The 18,225-nt window shown below is 38.8% G+C and overlaps 1 protein-coding gene across 2 annotated transcripts in view; it reads left to right on the forward strand.

Moving 5' to 3' along the window:
* Positions 1-18,225, forward strand: part of LOC136857830 (PHD finger protein 21A) — a 203,127-nt gene that overhangs the window by 141,821 nt on the left and 43,081 nt on the right. Inside the window, exons 8-9 of one of the 2 annotated variants that reach the window (XM_067136792.2) lie at positions 5,219-5,401; positions 5,529-5,632. In XM_067136792.2, the coding sequence (XP_066992893.1) occupies positions 5,219-5,401; positions 5,529-5,632 (287 nt within the window). Of the gene's footprint in view, positions 1-5,218; positions 5,402-5,528; positions 5,689-18,225 lie in introns of both variants that reach the window. The other variant, XM_067136793.2, reaches the window with a different exon arrangement.

Here is an 18,225-nt window from a genome sequence, read left to right on the forward strand (position 1 = left end):
CACCAGTTGAGATTCCACCATTCCAGCCATTCAGAGCTCTTGTGATGACACACTCTGCATAGATGTTGTAGAGTTGAGGTGATAATATACAACCTTGCCTTACTCCATTTGTCACATTGAAAATGCCTGAGAGATCCCCATCCACCTTTATGGTTGCTGCGTGGTTTTTATACAGGCCTTTCAATAACGATATGAAATGCAGTGGAACCCCAAATTCCTTTAGCACCTGCCACAACTTGTCCCACATAACACATTCAAAGGCCGTTTTGTAGTCCAGGAAGCAAATAAAGGCAGGGACACAAAACTCGTGAAATTTCTCGATTATCTGTCTCATGTTCAGGATAGACTCTCGTGTTCCTTTACCTGCAACAAAGCCTGCTTGTTCCGCGGATAGCTGAGGTTGCAGGAATGGTTTTAGGCGTTGATTTCTTATGTAGAGCAGAACTTTGCTTGCATGGGATATTAATGCAAGAGTACGATAATTGGAACACTTCCTTGTAGACCCCTTTTTGTAAAGAGGGATTAGTACTGGTTGTCCAGTCCTTGGAGCATTCACCAGTTTTCCACACCATATTGCATACCTAATGTAAAATATGCATGCCCTCCTCCCCCGTCACTTTCAGCGTTTCTCCCGAAATACCATCAATACCTGGGGCTTTGTTGTTCTTCAAATGATTGACAGCATTTGCAATTTCAGTAAATAAAATATCAGGTTGTCATACCTCATAAAAATGTCCTGTTTGGCAGAATTATTTCCTTTGCAATACAGCATTTCACAGTATTGTTTCCATCTTTCTGTTGCTTTGTTCTTATCAGTAATAAGCTTTCCATCTTCATCTTCAATCCTCCATGTGTGTGGTTTGAACTCACGGGTAATGTGGTTGACTTTTTTTTAAAAGATCACGTGTTTGATTCAGCCGTAGATGTTGGTCTATTTCATCACAAATACTGGTGAGATACAGTGTCTTGTCAGTTCTGCAATTGCACTGTATTTCATGGCAAAGTTCACTGTATGCTTCTTTGTCTTGCCTGGTTGGAATGCGATGTTTCTTCAGTATGCTCCTCTCTTCTATCAGCAGTAGAGTGGTGTTCTATATCCAAGGGCACTTAGCTTGGGGAGACTTAGTCAATGGTTCAGGGAGAGAAGAGTTAATAATTGTCTTGAGGTTGTTCCATGTTTGGGAGGCTGATCCTTCCTCCTGTACTTGCTAGAGTTTTGGCCTTATTCTATCCCCAAAATCTTGGAGAACATTTTTGTCAGTTATGCGAACCTGTGTCACTCTCTTCTTCTTGGTCAATTTCAGTTTGATTCGCATTTTCATAGATAGCATAATGTGGTCACTACCACAGTCTGCTCCAGGATAGGTCTTGTAATCCAGTACAGAAGTCCGCCATCATTGCCTCACCAAAATGAAATTAATCTAATTTTGAACCCTGTCGCCAGGAGAAATCCATGTGTATCGACACTGTGGGTGATGTTGGAAGAGGGTATTGCAGATAGACAGGTTATTGCCAACACAGAACTCCAGTAGATGCTCACTACGCTCATTTCTTACACCTAGACCGTGCCTTCCAACCACATGTCTCAAATGATTCTTTAATAGTCTCACCTATCTTCGCATTAAAATCACCCTGAATGACTAATATTTCCTTCTGGGGAATCTTTCTGATGGTGTGTTCCAGCACCTCGTAGAATTCATCGACTTCTTCATCCAGTGCAACTGCAGTAGGAGCATAAACCTGAATGACGTTGATCCTACACGGAGAAGCATTCATCTTAATGGAGATGATTTTGTCAGAGACAAGCTCATATCCCACGACAGCACTGGCTAGTATTTTATAAATCAGTACAGCGACACCATTCCGACTCAGATCTTCACTTCCAGAAAAATATATGGTGTTATCTGAGTGAGTGACAAAGTGGCCACAACCTTTCCAATGTGTCTCGCTGAGTCCAGGTATGTCCAGATCATGTAGGCTCATCGCTCTTTCAACGATAGCCAGTTTTCCTGTCTGTAAGAGACCTCGTACATTCCAGGTTGCAATCTTTCTAACTACGTGCAAGATTGGTTTGGATTGATTTGCACGTCCAGAGGCTCCTCTCAACCATGTCTCCTCCGGAGATCCGAGTGGGAGACTTACTCCGGACACTGATTTATGATTGAGTAAAGCCATGAGGTTGTCTTGGAAAAATTAACAGTGGTGGTTTCACGTTGCCTTCCACTGACCCCCAATTCCAGTCTGCTCAATGAACCAGCTTCGCGCTGCAGTTGGTACCCAACCTTCCACTGCGTTGCTCGGCTTAACTGGGGCACCACATGTAGGTAGGAAATGGAGAATTGAGGTGAGAGAGGCTAAGGGAACTCTCTTGTTGAGTTCTTATAATCTTATCACATCTCCATTTAGTCAGAGTCTCAAGGTGGTTCATTTCCAGGAGAACCGGTCCTCAGATCCAGGAAAGACAGATGTGGGGGCACTGCTGTGCTCTAGATCTTATAGTAGCACCTACTGGATTGACGTTATACATATCTGCCAACTTTCCCGATTTAGGCGGGAGATTCCCGATTTTCGACAGTTTTTCCCGCCTCCTGATTATTCTATTATTTCTCCCGATTTTGGCTTATTTGGTTTCACACATTTGTCTATAAATTCCGCCATTTCAGCTTTGTACGCGAGTGGCTGGAAGTCCTTCGCTCATTGTCCGCTTTGAAATGAAATATCAACCCTTATTAATACGAGAAATGCGCGCAAATGTGCGATGTTTATTGAAACCTGTATATAGCAATGCGTATATCGATTGTCAGTCTCTCGTTCTCGCGTGCTTCATGTTCGTTCACATTAGTCTAGTCGATTCTAGAAACTAGTCACTAGATTTGGAGTCTTTTTTAGTAATTTAGTGACAGAATTCCAAAGATAGTGATTAGTAACTTTAAAAAAAATATTTTAGGAGCCATTTAGAGACAATTCTAGCCAATTTTAATTTACTTGATAAAAATAGCATTGCGCTTTGCATAATCGCGCGGGCGCGTGATTTAATATATTAATCTAACTAATGGCATCTAAGTGCATGATTGATTCACATGTGTGGAGCATGAGCTCATAGTATTCTTGGAAGGCTTATCAAAGACCAATCATCTCATTCACATGCTTCCTGTGAGGGAATTGAGATGTGCAATTTTTAGCCTTGTAGCCTCGTATAACAACAGTCGGATTTTGAAACAATAAGTGTTACAATATATACCATAGTACTCCTATATTGGGCAAGGCATATAGAATAAGCAGTTTTGACCAATTGTATCTCCTGATTTTTCCTGATTTTCATATCAAAATCTCCTGATTTTGGTATTGTGAAGTTGGCAGGTATGCATTATATTTGTCATAGATTGTGTTCAATGCAACCTGCGAGTCATTTAGAATCCAAGCACTACTACTAATGCATTCACACCACAGCAGGCTTGATGGTCCATAGTAATACAATAAATAATATCATATAATAAATATGAAGATGTATTTGGATATTTATGGAACTATCATGTCTCAAAGACATGCAGCATCTAAATTAAATTTCACAAAGTATGACCTGGGATAACATACAGGCAACCTACTGTATATCAGGGAACTTACTATAGCCCTGCAGAAACGTCTTAACGAGATTTTACTGTATAAGTAACGAAAAGGAACAAACAGGTTCAGATGAAGCCAAATATAGAAAGATAGGAACATCTAAAAAAACACATAGTAGGATAAACATAATGACAGATCGGTATGGAAAAATGGGGGAATAGAAAGAAAATCCTAAAGTACAACCTCCACATCTTCATACAGCCATTTTCAAAGAGATTGGCTATCTCTTCATCAGTCCCAGTTCCTACCCATTAATTTTTCCTCTGGCATTGATGAGCTTATTTCTGCTCCCTAACTTCATCAGGAAGGCTTGCTTCATCACTCATTGAGGGGCTATCTTGACAGATTTTTCAGTCTTGATGTGGGAAGTGTAGGATAAGGAGAACACTAGATAAATACAGGAAAAGGGAAAGGACAAAAGGGAGAACAAATGGTACAGGTATTAAAGGACCAGGAATTCAGGTGAAATACAAAAGGAAAGAATGAACCCAACAGGTCAGAATAAGTACATTGGAAAGGAGCAAACAAAGTACAATATATTCTTATTTTCTTTCTCTGCAGAGTCCCCTTGATATTATTTTGCTATGGGCCATCAAGTCTGCTGTGGTGTGAACACATCAGTAGTAGCCCTTGGATTCTAAGTGACTCGCAGGCTGCATTGAACGCAATCAATGACTAGTATAACGTCAATCCAGTAGGTGCTACTATAAGATCTAGAGCATAGCAGTGCCCCCACATCTGTCTTTCCTGGATCCAAGGTTACACCGGTTCTCCTGGAAATGAAAAGGCAGACATCCTCACAAAAGCAGTCTCCTCGTCTTACATAGAAATCGCCTACAACAAATCACCCCCAAGCTATGCAAAAGCGTAAATCAAAACGCATCTAATAAGACAGTGGAACAACCTCTGCACATCAAGTTCAGAAGGGTCAGTCACAAGAGAATTATATTTTTCCGACATATATAGCTGATTGCTGTGCAAAACATTAGTGTCTGAATTCATTCTCGCTCAGTTTCTCTCCAGCCATGGAAAGTTTAAATGCTACTTTGAATGTTTCAAAATTAACATTGCAGGTGATTGCTTGTGCTTTTGTGGATCTTCACAAACGGTGGACCATTTACTGTTCAACAGTGCCATGTTGGAAGAACAAGATTCGAACTTGAGTGTCACTTAAACAATTGCAATGTGGAACTTCCTGCTACTACAAACAGTTCCTTTAGTTCATTCACCACTTCTTCAATAATTTAGTTTTGTAATATTATGTCAAAGACCAATAATTAAAAAAACTGATGAAAACTATAATCCTAATATACTCATGTGCAATAGGGTTCAAACTGTTAGGATATTTCATAAATAAATGGTAGGAATTAGTCATTTCAGTGGTCATCGAATTTATGTTGGTAATGCTATATCCAGGTGAACTCTACTCCTTTGTCATTCATATAAAAGTAAACAAAAGTAACCTGACTATCATGGAATAGTGAAATAAATCATAAATCTGTTGTAAACTGATATGAAAAGATAGAACTAATAATGTAATAAGACTTTTTTCTCAGACTAAAATGTATTGACCTTTCTGTTGTTGACATTGCAGGAGATCTGTCAGTCTGCAACAATTGCAGTGTCACTTATCACTCAGCATGTTCAGAAGATAGCCGAAGTTGTCCTCAGTGTACAGCTAAACCAAGGACAAGTCCTAATAATGATCGTAACTCTCCTTCAAGTTGCAGGGCAATATTACAGACATATATTGGTAGTCATAAAGTAAACATAGAAGGTAGGTGTTATTTGAAATGAAAGTCCTCATTTAAAATATTTCTTTGCAATTAAAAATATTAAATGATTTGAATGTACTTATACAGTATAATATTTTTTATTTTTTTTATTTTTATTTTTTTTAATAGAAAGAATAGCTGAAAAACTTCGCTTACAGCAATTGAACACTCAGTTAACAATGGAGAAGGATATAATGGAGCAGCGAGCAGCAGAGCTAACAGTGTCACTGGCGGTGAGTGGAGGAGCGAGCCCTTGTCAGGCCCTTCGTGTTTGTTTGTGAAAGTAAAGGTAGATACTGTTGCTGGCATGTTCACTGTATACCTTCCTCTGTTATTTAGTGCATCAGTCTGTGAGAATCAGAATGGAGAGACACATTAACTGTACAATACTGCAAAATTTCTCTTAACTGTATGTTGCAAAATTATAAAATTAGTATAAGAAAGATTTATTGAATTGTGGTCATTGAAAGGATTGAGCTCTCCATGTCTTACCATCTGAGCCACACTGATGTTCTTCTAAAATAATGTAATATATATTATATTTTCATAATGAGGATTCCAGTGAAATGGCTGTAGCCATGGAAATAATCCACTTATCTCAAAATAATTTGTTCGTAGATTTATGTTCTCCCTATAGTTCCTTCAAATGGAAACTTTAACAAGAGATCTTTCTTCATCACCATTGTCCGGTTTTGTTGACTGGATCAAAGTACATTCAGCCTCAAGTAATATAGCTGGGAAGAGAAGTGGTTTAAAGCCATGCTCTGTTATTCTAGAAATATTTTTTCTTTTTTACTTTAACTCCAGGTGAAATACTAGAATGGTATCCAACTTAATAAGCTACAGTTGCTTCCACCCCTGTTCCAACGCCAGTTGGTTACAGGTTCACTCATACTAATTACACTCAACCGCACAAAAATTGTCTGGCAAAGAAATACTTAATTTTATACATTTACAAAACACTAAAATATTCAAAAATTGTGGATAGGCAATGGCCGAAGAGATAGTTGGAATCCTGCCTCTTGCATAATATGTTCATCCTATTTCAAACAAAAGGATTTTGAAAGAAAGTAATCTTCTGTAGCAGCCAATTTTTGTCATAATTTATGATTTTCATAATTTCCTTGTTGATTTCCCAGTTTCAGTAGCTTTAACTTTAGTGTAGACATTTCCACCTAATTGACACTTTTAAATGTATTGTAGAATTTTACTCTATCTCGTTTAAAGTAGGACTAGTTTCGGTCTGTTACTAAGACCATCTTCAGCTACAAAGATAAAAACTGTACATCACAAACCTTAAAATATGATGAAACTCAATATTATAAATTACATTCCTTTTTTGGTTGAATCTTCATGAATTAGGAACACTATTTACATGGCCATTATGTATCACTATAACACCTTTATCTTTGTCCTGCAATATTGTAAAAAAAAAAAAAAAAAAACCCCACATTAAAACACAATAAAATACCATTTTAAGAATCGTAATCTTTGTCGAACTTCACACCAACTTTAATAAAGACTACAAAAACTTTTGTGCTACCCAGTTGTATCTTCCTATGAATAAAGCCTCTTGTTTATGATTTAATGCTACCGGTAAATAAGTATGAATGTATACAACAAACAGTCATTATCAGATATTTTTGAGGCCTTTGTTTTGATTTAGCAACATTAGTTTGAATGGAAGCACCTTAATGTTGTCAAAGGTGGATGTCCTCAAGAAATTCTTTGTTGTTCTTATGAGTCAAATGCACCAGCTTGAAATTGGGAAAAGACCCACATTTTATCATTGGTTTTCAGAAATTAGGTTTTGAATTGAATGGAACCTGCAACAGAATGAAACACCAAACTATTGTATTATGTGAAATAAAAACTGTGGAATCCTAAGCGCGATGCGTGTACTAAATTTTGTACTTACCTTTTCTCTCTCGTGTTGACTTACTTACTGGCGTGTTGCAAGATGACTGACTGACTGACCGACCGACTTCTACTGTGTGAGGCTTGATAACTTTTTTGGAATGGGTGAGGTTGAGAGGCAGAATCGTGTTTCCCAACTCCGCTTCTCGACCCCGCCCATTATTCTCCATCACATTTTCTCAACTTCAACATTTCAAAAGACAGAGAGATTGCTTGTCACCATTGCTGTTCAACTGTGCCTTGGAATATATAATGAGGGAATGGCACAAGATTAACCCAAAGAACATCCACATTGGAATATCCAAAGACAACATAAGTTTAAATTGCCTAGTATTTGCCGATGACCTTGCTGTCTTGTCCAACAATATTCAGGAAACTAGACAAGAAGTTATATCACTACAGGAAATAGCACACAAAATTGGTCTTGGAATATCTTTTGAAAAGACAGTAATCATGTTTACTGACCCACCACTCATAAACAGAATTGCCATAGGAAACCAAGAAATCAAAATTGTAGATAAATTTAAATATCTGAGTGAAATCATAACATATAACCTCAATGAAAAGCCAGCGTGGCATAACAGAATAAATAAATTGACCAGAGCACAATACGTCACCAAGAATACCTACAACAAAAAGAGCCTGTCAATAGCAACAAAATTAAAACACTACAAATCACTCAACCAGAAATAACATACGCAAGTGAAACCATCTTCAAAACAACTAACACCGCACAGATAGACAAAATACTCAAGATAGAGAGAAGAATCATTAGAGCGTGCATCAACAAATCATACCAAAAAGATGGACACTGGAAAGTAGCTTCTAATGAAACAGTCTACAAGGAAATAGAACCAGTAATGAGCATAATCAAGAAGAAACGCATTTCATTTTTTTTGACATCCAATCAGGACACCAGAGAACAGGATCATCAGGAGAATAATAGAAAAATTATGGAATAGTTAGTGCAACATTAAGTGGATTACAGAAATCAAGGAAGATATGGATGAACTACAAATTACAGTGGAAGACCTAAGAAACAAAACCGACAAAATCAGGAAACTCACAGACAAGCAAACCAGAATCAACAGAAAGACAATAGGAAGGGTGATTTTCGATGAAGAAAGAAGGATAAGATCAGAGAGAATAAAGAAGTACTGGGCTGACAGGAAACTGAAAAATTCTTTGTTTAAAGTTGGCTAGAGTGGTCCAATGAAGGCCATAAAATGTAAATAATAATCCCTAGATTCATCTCTGTGTTCCTCACTCCATCTATACTTTACCAATAGTCTCTTTACATAGTTAAAATGTTGTTTTCCTTTTGATTTTCCTCCACCTCTCAGTAATCGAATAAAAACTGGGATGTGATGAGATGCTGTCCATTTTTTTTACCTGAATGTCTTTTAATATAAGTCGGAGCCTCCCGAGATGCTAAAGCTAAATCTATCGCACTCGCTTCTGAATAGACTATGTATGTTAAGTTTCCTGTTTCGTCCCCCAACCAGCCACCATTCAAAATGTATAATTCCTCTATTGTGCACATTTACAATAATTTCTCTCCTTTCTTGTTGCACTCTTTATCTTTACTTCTTCTTTTTATTTACATTCATCAATTTCTCTATCATATAATGGATTCTTTTCACCCACTTTTGCAAATCTCCCATTATAATTATTCCTGCTTCTTGATTCTTTAATTTAGTCTGCTGATTGTCTACGTTTAACTGGCATCAGCCTTGTCTACTCGGCTGCTGAGTGCTGTGCTCCTGTCTGGAAGGGGCTCGTATAGCACACCTGGGAAACTGGAGTTGGTCAACGATGATATAGTCATAACAGTATTTAGTATACTGTACTTTGTCCTCATGGGCAACCTCACCTTTAACAGCATAAGTTCTGTGGTACCTCCTGGAGAGCCTCTGCTGATTGTCTACGTTTAACTAGCATCAGCCTTGTCTACTCGGCTGCTGAGTACTGTACTCCTGTCTGGTTGGAAAGTGTACATGTGAAGAAGGTAGACACAAAATTGAATGATACAATGCGTTGCATTACTAGTACCAAATCAACTCCATGTCTCTGGGTACCTGTGCTGATTCACATCCCTCCACCTCACTTAAGCAAGCTCTACTAAGGGAAGCTAAGAAAATCTTTGCATCACTCTCTTTGCCACTGCACCAAGAATTCTGCCATCCATCACAGCAGTGACTGCAATCAAGAAGACCAGCAAGTGTTGCTGCAGGGTAACTCATTGCGGATGTATTTGACCTAAATGAAAGCTGGAAGCATGAGTGGTCCACAAAGACATTGGGAACAAGTGCACACCATCTTGATCCCACAAAGAAGCCAAACGATTTTGACCTACCGAGGAACCTCTGGTGCCGTATCAACAGGTTAAGGACTGGACGTGGTTGTTGCAATTATCTCAGGCATAAGTGGGGTTGGATCAGTTAACCAATGTGTGATTGTAACATGGAAGAACAGACGATTGAGCACCTGGTCCAACGCTGTCCTCTTCGTTCGTACCCTGGCACTCCTGATGAATGGCTGAGAAGAATGGACTTTAAAGTTTGATTTTGCCTTGTATATATATATAGTATAATATCACATGATTAAATAAATACATAAATAAATAAATGGGCAACCTCTTTATGGGGGAAGTGTTTCTTTGAATAAATGTATTTATGAAAATCTCTCTCCCTCTTTGACTTCCTTTATCTATTTTCACCCAAATCATTTCCTCAAATCCTGATTCCCACAGCTCTACCTGATAACATATTTCATCTTTTATAATTGCTGATATCCCTCCCGGGTAATGCCCTTTTATGTATTGTTTTACTCCAAACCTTATAACCCAGTATTTGTACTTTGCAACCAGCCAGAAGCCAAGTTTCAACTATCCCCGTAATCTCATTACCCCGCATTAAATCCCGGACTTAATCATTTCCCAGTTCACTCAATATACCGTCGATATTTATTAATCCCAAGACCCAGTCTAGCTATTTATTCATGGGTATATCTGCTGAACCAAAGGCCTTAATGTGTGTCATTCGTGCTTTTTCTAATTGTATGATAGATCCACTTGGGGAGCTAACTATTTCCTCTTTTATATCCCTGGCTTCATCAGTCCTGGTCAACCTTTTTTAGCCCAAATGTCTTTCTACTTTAATGCTGGCTTTTCCTTTCTTCTTTTCTCCCTGCATTGTCTTGCCTCCTAGAAACCCCCCTCTTTTTCTTAAGCTGCTTGCCTGGAGTGGGGATGTCTCGACTTCAATGCCGGGTCATCTTGGTCACTGTCTCCGCCTTGTTAAGTTACACACACTGCTGCTGACTCAGTTCTGCTGTGGTCACTTGCTGGACCACTGACCTTCTGCATATCTGACACATCAGGGCATCGTTCCAACTCACCTAACTGGCTACCAGTCCATTGTCTACTCCACAAATCGCTTGCTGCTACAAGTCTGTTTCCATGGATAAATGCTTTCAGACCTGAATGACACCTTTCCTTGATGAAAACTCATGTTCACATATTTTCCAATTTTCTTGATCAAATTGTTTTTAAATCCATATTTTTTGTTCCTTTCAGGTTCTTTGCACTATCCAGTTTTTTTTTTTTTTGGGCCTTCAGACTTGATACCATATATACTTTCACTGGTCTTCTTCCCATATTTCTCCTTATTCTAAAGGCACTATCAATCTCGCTCTCATTACACTTGCCTTTCAATTTCTCCCTGATTAAGGAGAGTACTCTGTCTAATATATCAGTCAAGTTCTCTTTGTTTGACTCTACCAGTTCGTAGACTATTATGTTCCTCCTCCTATTGTCCTTCTCTCATGTCCGTTCCTTTTCTTAGTTTCCTTAGCCTTTCTTCGAAATGCATGACTTTATTCTTCATTTCATCCAACTTGTTCTTATTCTGCAGCAGGCTCTCCTTGATATCATTAAGTTCTGTTTGTGAGAAGGTCTTCAAATCCTTAAATTCCTTTTTTCATTAATATTTCTTTGGTCTTCTCCACGTGACATACTTCTTGCATGACTTCCTTGAGCTTCTCTGCATTTTCCCAAGACAACTGATAACACCATTTGCATGATATTGAATCTGTTGATCACCATTTGAATGGATTTCACTTTCCACCTGCACTGCCACCTGCGTATAGCCCACCTGTATTGTTCAATTGAAACTCCCATGTTGACACATTCGTACACTTCTTACTCGCTCGACACTGTTCTTTCACCTCACTGGCTGAATTGCAACTGACTTTACTATGGTTTTAAAAATTATCAACCTTGCATAACTCGAGAATTGCCATTAGTGGTTTTTAGAGGACGCTTAATGTTATCAATACATTTGGTTCGTAAAGTACACACACTGAATTTTTTCTAGAGTCAAACTAAAAAGCGGTGGTCAACCACTATTATTCATACTCTACGTGGATACTTCAATGGCTGATATACAGACGCCATATTTGGCCCATACGCCTCAACATCCAGGAGACCAAATACCTGGAATGTCTCTCCCTAACCAGTATTACCATCAGAATTAATGATCACAACCTTCAGAAGACCTTGCATTTCAAATACCTAGGGTGCATTGTCACCTCACACTGTGATGCCATGTCTGATACCCAGGCAAGGGTAAACTCAGCATGGCTCAAGTGGAGACAAGTTACCAGAGTCCTGCGTGATAAAAAGATGCCTCAGCATCTAAAGACAAAAATTTACAGCACCATGGTATGTCCAGCAGCCATTTATGGGGCAAAATGTTGCCCATTGACGAAACATGAGCAGGCTCTTTGTACAATGGAGATGAAGGTCTCAATCAATCACTACTAATCTGCATTTAGGGCAGTTACCCAGGTGGCAGATTCCCTATCTGTTGTTTCCCTAGCCTTTTTTTAAATGATTGTAAAGAAATTGGAAATTTATAAAACATCTCTCTTGGTAAGTTACTCCAACCCCTAACTCCCCTTCCTATAAATGAATATTTGCCCCAATTTGTCCTCTTGAATTCCAACTTTATCTTCTTATTGTGATCTCTCCTACTTTTAAAGACACCACTCAAACTTATTCATCTATTAATATCCTCCCACGCCATCTCTCCACTGACAGCTTGGAACATACCACTTAAATACAAAGTATGTTACAAGTGTTATTTTTAATATCCACCTATTCAATACAAAGAGATATAGTAAATTAAGATTTAAATCTTATCATAAAAAGTTACAAGGGACATGTTTCACCCATTTGAAGGGCACCATCAGTCTCAAACTCAATCCTGAAAGGTGAATAATCAGGATCCCAATTGTTCTTACAAATCGTAAAAAGAGGATATCAATGTAGGTGTTTGTCCAACATAAAATTATTAGAATGTCCTTGGTTAAAATCGTAGTATCAAGTTGGATGTCACAAGTTCACACTCTCCGGAGCGCTGAATCAATTCGCCCAAAACTTGCTGATGGTAGATCAATGAACAGCTCAATCTTTATAATGAAGTAGAAATGTATTTCCTTGATTACACTCTCCAGAGCGCTGAGTCAATCTGTCCAAAACCTGTTGAGGTAGAGCAATAAACAGCTCATCTTTATAATGAAGTAGTAATGTGTTTCCTTGAATAGGTACTCCTATTGGAGGGTAAGAAAAAGTAAAGCTGATAGACTGTTAAAGATGTTAATTTCGTATGTTAAGGTAAGTCAACAGTCTCCTTTAAGTAGCTGTTCAGCTATCTATAGTCTTATTTAACTGGCATGAAGAATTGAAAGTCGAATGTGTTAAGATAACAGTCTTCTTTAAGTAGTTGTGGGAGCAAGGAAAGGTATTCGGCTGTCTATAGGTGTATTTATCTTGCTTGAAGGAGCTAAAGTCGAAGGTATATTGACGTTGATTAGAGCTTTTTGGTGTGAAGTCTGTAACAAGAGGAGAGTGAATGCATACGAAAGGTATTTTTGAAGAGAATGTGGGTTTAAAAAGATAAAATGGAGAATGTATAAACACTTACTCTTTCATCTGTAAAGATGTAAATCAGTTATGGAAAGGTTAGTTGAAGAAAAATAACATTATGTGTATGTTCATTTATTTCCTTGACTGTTATGGTGTTAATCGGTCAAAGAAATAAATGAACATATACATAACGTTGTTTCTCTTCAACTAACCTTTCCATAACTGATTTACATCTTTACAGACGAAAGAGTAAGTGTTTATACATTCTCCATTTTATCTTTTTAAACCCACATTCTCTTCAAAAATATCCTCCCTATGCATTCACTCTTCTCTTGTTACAGACTTAACACCAAAAAGCTCTAATCAACGTCAATATACCTTCGACTTTAGCTCCTTCAAGCAAGATAAATACTACTATAGACAGCCGAATACCTTTCCTTGCTCCCACAACTACTTAAAGAAGACTGTTATCTTGTCTTAACACATTCAACTTTCACTCCTTCAAGCCAGTTAAATACGACTATAAACAGCTGAACAGCTACTTAAAGAAGACTGTTGCCTTATCTTAACATAGGAAATTAACATCTTTAACAGTCTATCAGCTTTACTTTTTCATATCCTCCAATAGGAGTACCTATTCAAGGAAACACATTTCTACTTCATTATAAAGATTGAGCTGTTTATTGCTCTACCTCAACAGGTTTTGGGCGCATTGACTCAGCGCTCTGGAGAGTGTAATCAAGGAAATACATTTCTACTTCATTATAGAGATTGAGCTGTTTATTGGTCTACTCTCAACAGGTTTTGGGCCCCATTGACTCAGCCCTCCAGAGAGTGTGAACTTGCGACATGCAGCTTGATACTATGATTTTAACCAAGGACATTCTAATAATTTTATGTTAGACAAACACCTACATTGATATCCTCTTTTTACGATTTGTAAGAACAATCAGGATCCTGATTATTCACCTTTCAGGTTTGAGTTTGAGGCTGATGATGCCCTTAAAATGGGCGAAACATGTCCCTTGTAACTTTTTATGATAAGATTAAATTCTTAATTTACTATATCTCTTTGTATTGAATAGGTGGATATTAAAAGTAACACTTGTAACATACTTTGTATTTACGTACATTTCAATATGGACCTAACATGAGAATTATAACGTGTAACATACCACTTAGTTGAGCAGTTCGTCTCCTTTCTCCCAAGTCTTCCCAGCCCAAACTTTGCAACATTTTTGTAACATTACTCTTTTGTAGGAAATCGCCCAATGGACTCTTGAGCTGACTCATTGTGACCCTGTGAGAAATGCTGATGTATGACAATGATTTGCGTTGCACCAATTGTGGAAAAAGAAAGGGAGGCTCATTTCTGCTGGTACAGTAACATAGTGCGAAGGCTCAGACTCAGTTGTAGAAACAATTCTCTAATTAGACCTGAGTGGAATAAAACCACATGGAAGACCATTAAATTGGTGGACCGATAACATCCAGGCCAACTTGTGTGATGTTGGCTTAAAACCTCAAGATGTCTGCAAGAGATCAAAATGAAGGAGGTATAGCAAAACAGCGGGCCCTGTGCATGGGGATAAATGCTAGGAAAGAGAGAAACTAACAAGGGAAGGTCACAGCTACGGGTTCACTGATTTCATTCAAACTTCGGGAGGTTGATCTACATCAAAAATAAACAGATACGTTTCTGAGGGTTTGTGCTATTGATCCTTGTTTAACAGGAAAATGACCCTTGATATTAACAGTGTGCACACTTGCACAATTTGCATGTTAAAATTGTTAAGCTGAAAAGGACCCGAGTAACAAAAAACTCAGCATTTGTATGGTCTTGATTAATCTACTCTCACACATAAAGCGAATGACGAGATCAACAGTATTTTTATCATTGATTAATATGATGAGTTCGAGTATCTCTTGCAGGCCGAGGTTCCATCTTAGACTAGAGAGATCCGCGCATTTTGCGTGGATGTGTGCCACAGTGAATTAAGCATCACAGAACACAATGGGGGGCCCTCGTCTTTAGGAGGTAAGAATGCATAGATCTTTCATGGCATATCCTTGGCCTACACAAAGCGATGGCCTTTCTCTGTGAAGGCTGGAAAGAGGACCACAGTACGACAGTTGACTTCTTAATTGCTCTGAGCTTGTTGGGTGTTTGGACAGGTAGCAACTCTGACTCTCAGCGTGTGATTCAAACCGAACCGTAGGATCAATAACATATCCATTGTTATTTTTGAAGGCTATCATATTGATCCTTTCCCTAGTGGGTGGGGGACGCAGACGAAGAATACACCCACGGTATCCCCTGCCTGTCGTGAGAGGCGACTAAAAGGGGTGACCAAAGGATGATCCAATTAGAACCATGAGACTACTTGTGCTTAGTACCACCACTCAGGGAACACCATGGGTCGCTATGTTAGGTACCAAATAGGTTTGTGGTTAGTAACAATAGGGTACGTTGCCAGCTTCTACAGTACCAGTGATTCATACCCCTATATGAGCAACACCCTGGGATGAGCGACACCATGGTTCTGCCTTGCCTATGTTTAGTACCCACTATGTGAGGAACATCCCTGGATTGTGCGGGTCCCTGTGGTTAGTCCACATTTGTGAGGAACGTCATACGTTTGTGTTGCCTGTAAATAGTGTTGCAGTATGCGAAACACCATAGGTCTGTATTCCCTGTGCGAATTTCATTACCCTACCTGCCAGGTATTCCGGTTTTTCCGTAAAATGTACGGATTTTGAGTGTGTTTTATGGTTGTATGGATGGACAACGTTATTGTACGGATTTTGAATATCCGCGCTTGGTTTCGCTTTCTGCGGTCAAATCGGATTCGTTTGACTTTCGATAGTAGCTGGTAATATGAGATGCAATGTTTGAAATTCGACAGGTAAATGTATCGATAATCACATTATCGATTATCACCGTGCTTTTGTCACCTGTTCGACCTCGACGGCTACTTCATTCAATGAGATGTTCCCAAACAAGTAACAGGCTGCGATTTTGAAGAAAAGAAATCCGTGAAAAGTAGCAGGCCGTGAATATATATAAAACAACTTTAGTAACTGCGTCGTGCTTCGTAGCAACTGAAAGGCTTTGTTTGTGTACGTGTGTAACATTGGCGGTAGTTCTGAAACTCATGAAATTGTGTGACGAATTTCTAAGCGATTTTTAATTGTGTTCGTAATGAGTTACTAAGAAACTATTATCAGTCTTTTCGTGAGGCATATTCTGCTTGATTTCCTTGTTTTATACGATCACGGAAAATGTTCCCATTGTTAAGTGAAAACAGATGAGCACTCATCAAGATGTAACTTCGTGTATTTAATTTCAGGGTTGACCATAACATATACAGTAAAACCTCAATGCATCGTTTTCAGGGGGCAGGGGGAAAATGACGATGCATGCGGGGAAAATATAAATGCGGGCAAGATTAAAAAAAGGGGGAAAGCAAAATAATAAAATACTTTACTGTATTGGGACATTTTTCGTTATGTAGGCCTAAATATATTGTGATTATCCACAAGGTACAACGCGATTAATCACCCTGCGAGTAATTAAAACGTATCTGGCCAGCCTATACCAACACAGAAAATGGTGGCAAATTTGAGTTTTACGCTGTCTACATTTTAATTCTTGTAAATAAGAATACTTCTAGGGGTTGGTTAATGGGCCGAGGAGAAGCGTTGGCACCAGGAGGCTCGTAGTGAGGTTGCGCGTGAATAAACTGTGCACAGCACTCCAGCCTACAAGATCCTTGTTCAAGACTAACAAATTAGAATCGCTCGTACATTCTCGCGTCACAGGTTGCCGCTATTATATGCTAAGAGTTTTGAGCAGTCCCTGTAAATTTAAAAAAATGTCGCGTATATTTTTCTTACGCATGAACGATCAATGCGGGAAAATTGTGACCGAGGACAAATAATTTTTCGAGGATCGATGCGACAAAAACGATAGTTCGAGAAACGATAGATGCGGGGAAATTTAACATTGGTTTATATGGAACATTTTTTGGACCGAATAAATTCAACGATGGATACGGGAAAATGACAGTTCCGGGAACGTTGCATCGAAGTTCTACTGTATTTGACTTGTATTAGTATTGTTTATTACCCCCCCCCCCCCCCCCCTTGCCGTTCTTTTTCATTATGTCTCAAGACTTTCACACGCGCGTGTTGTTAAAAAATTTCCGCTTAAGAATCTTCCGGAATTCACTTTTCAAAAGTTGGCAGGTATGCATTACCTGTGTGTAGTACCATACTGTGTGGAATGCCGCAAGTCTAAGCTACTTTGGATTAATACCTCAACATGACAAATACCATGGTTCTATTTTCCTAACGATAAGTACCATCATGAGAGGCTGATGATTTGGATTTTGGACCCCTTTAGATTAAAAGCGTTATCCATTCAGTATTATACTATAGATGCAGTCCCTTGGTCAGTAATGCTATTGTGTCACGTCAGTTTCTGTGAATGCGAGACATTGCGGGTTGGATCCACTTATTGTTTTAACTTCATATCCATCCATTCATTCTTCATCCTCATGTTTTGAATTCTGGTCAGTGGAGGATTTTGGACTTTTAATTTGTCATTCTATTTCATCTCATTTCGTACATTAGGGGCCGATGACCTCGTTAGGCCCCTTTAAACAACAATCATCATCATATTGATCCTACGGGTACTACCTTTCTCTGACAATCCATGGACCTCTTTGTGCACTGTGTAACCAGCGTCTCGCAATGACTGAGCGATGGAGTTTCATATCGCATGGTGTCTTTTGGTTCTGAACTGTATGCCACACTACCATAGTCCATTTGGGATAGAATCGTTGCAATGTAAAAAAGCAGCAGCACTGCACGGTCAGCCCCCTACGAAGTGCGCTGAGAAACTTAAGCATGTTAAGTCTCTTCATGCAGGCTAATTCCAACTGATGTATGTGGCACTGCCATGTTAGTCTCTTATCA

This window comes from Anabrus simplex, chromosome 1 (genome assembly GCF_040414725.1).
Source record: "Anabrus simplex isolate iqAnaSimp1 chromosome 1, ASM4041472v1, whole genome shotgun sequence".
Taxonomy (NCBI): Eukaryota; Metazoa; Arthropoda; class Insecta; order Orthoptera; family Tettigoniidae; genus Anabrus; species Anabrus simplex.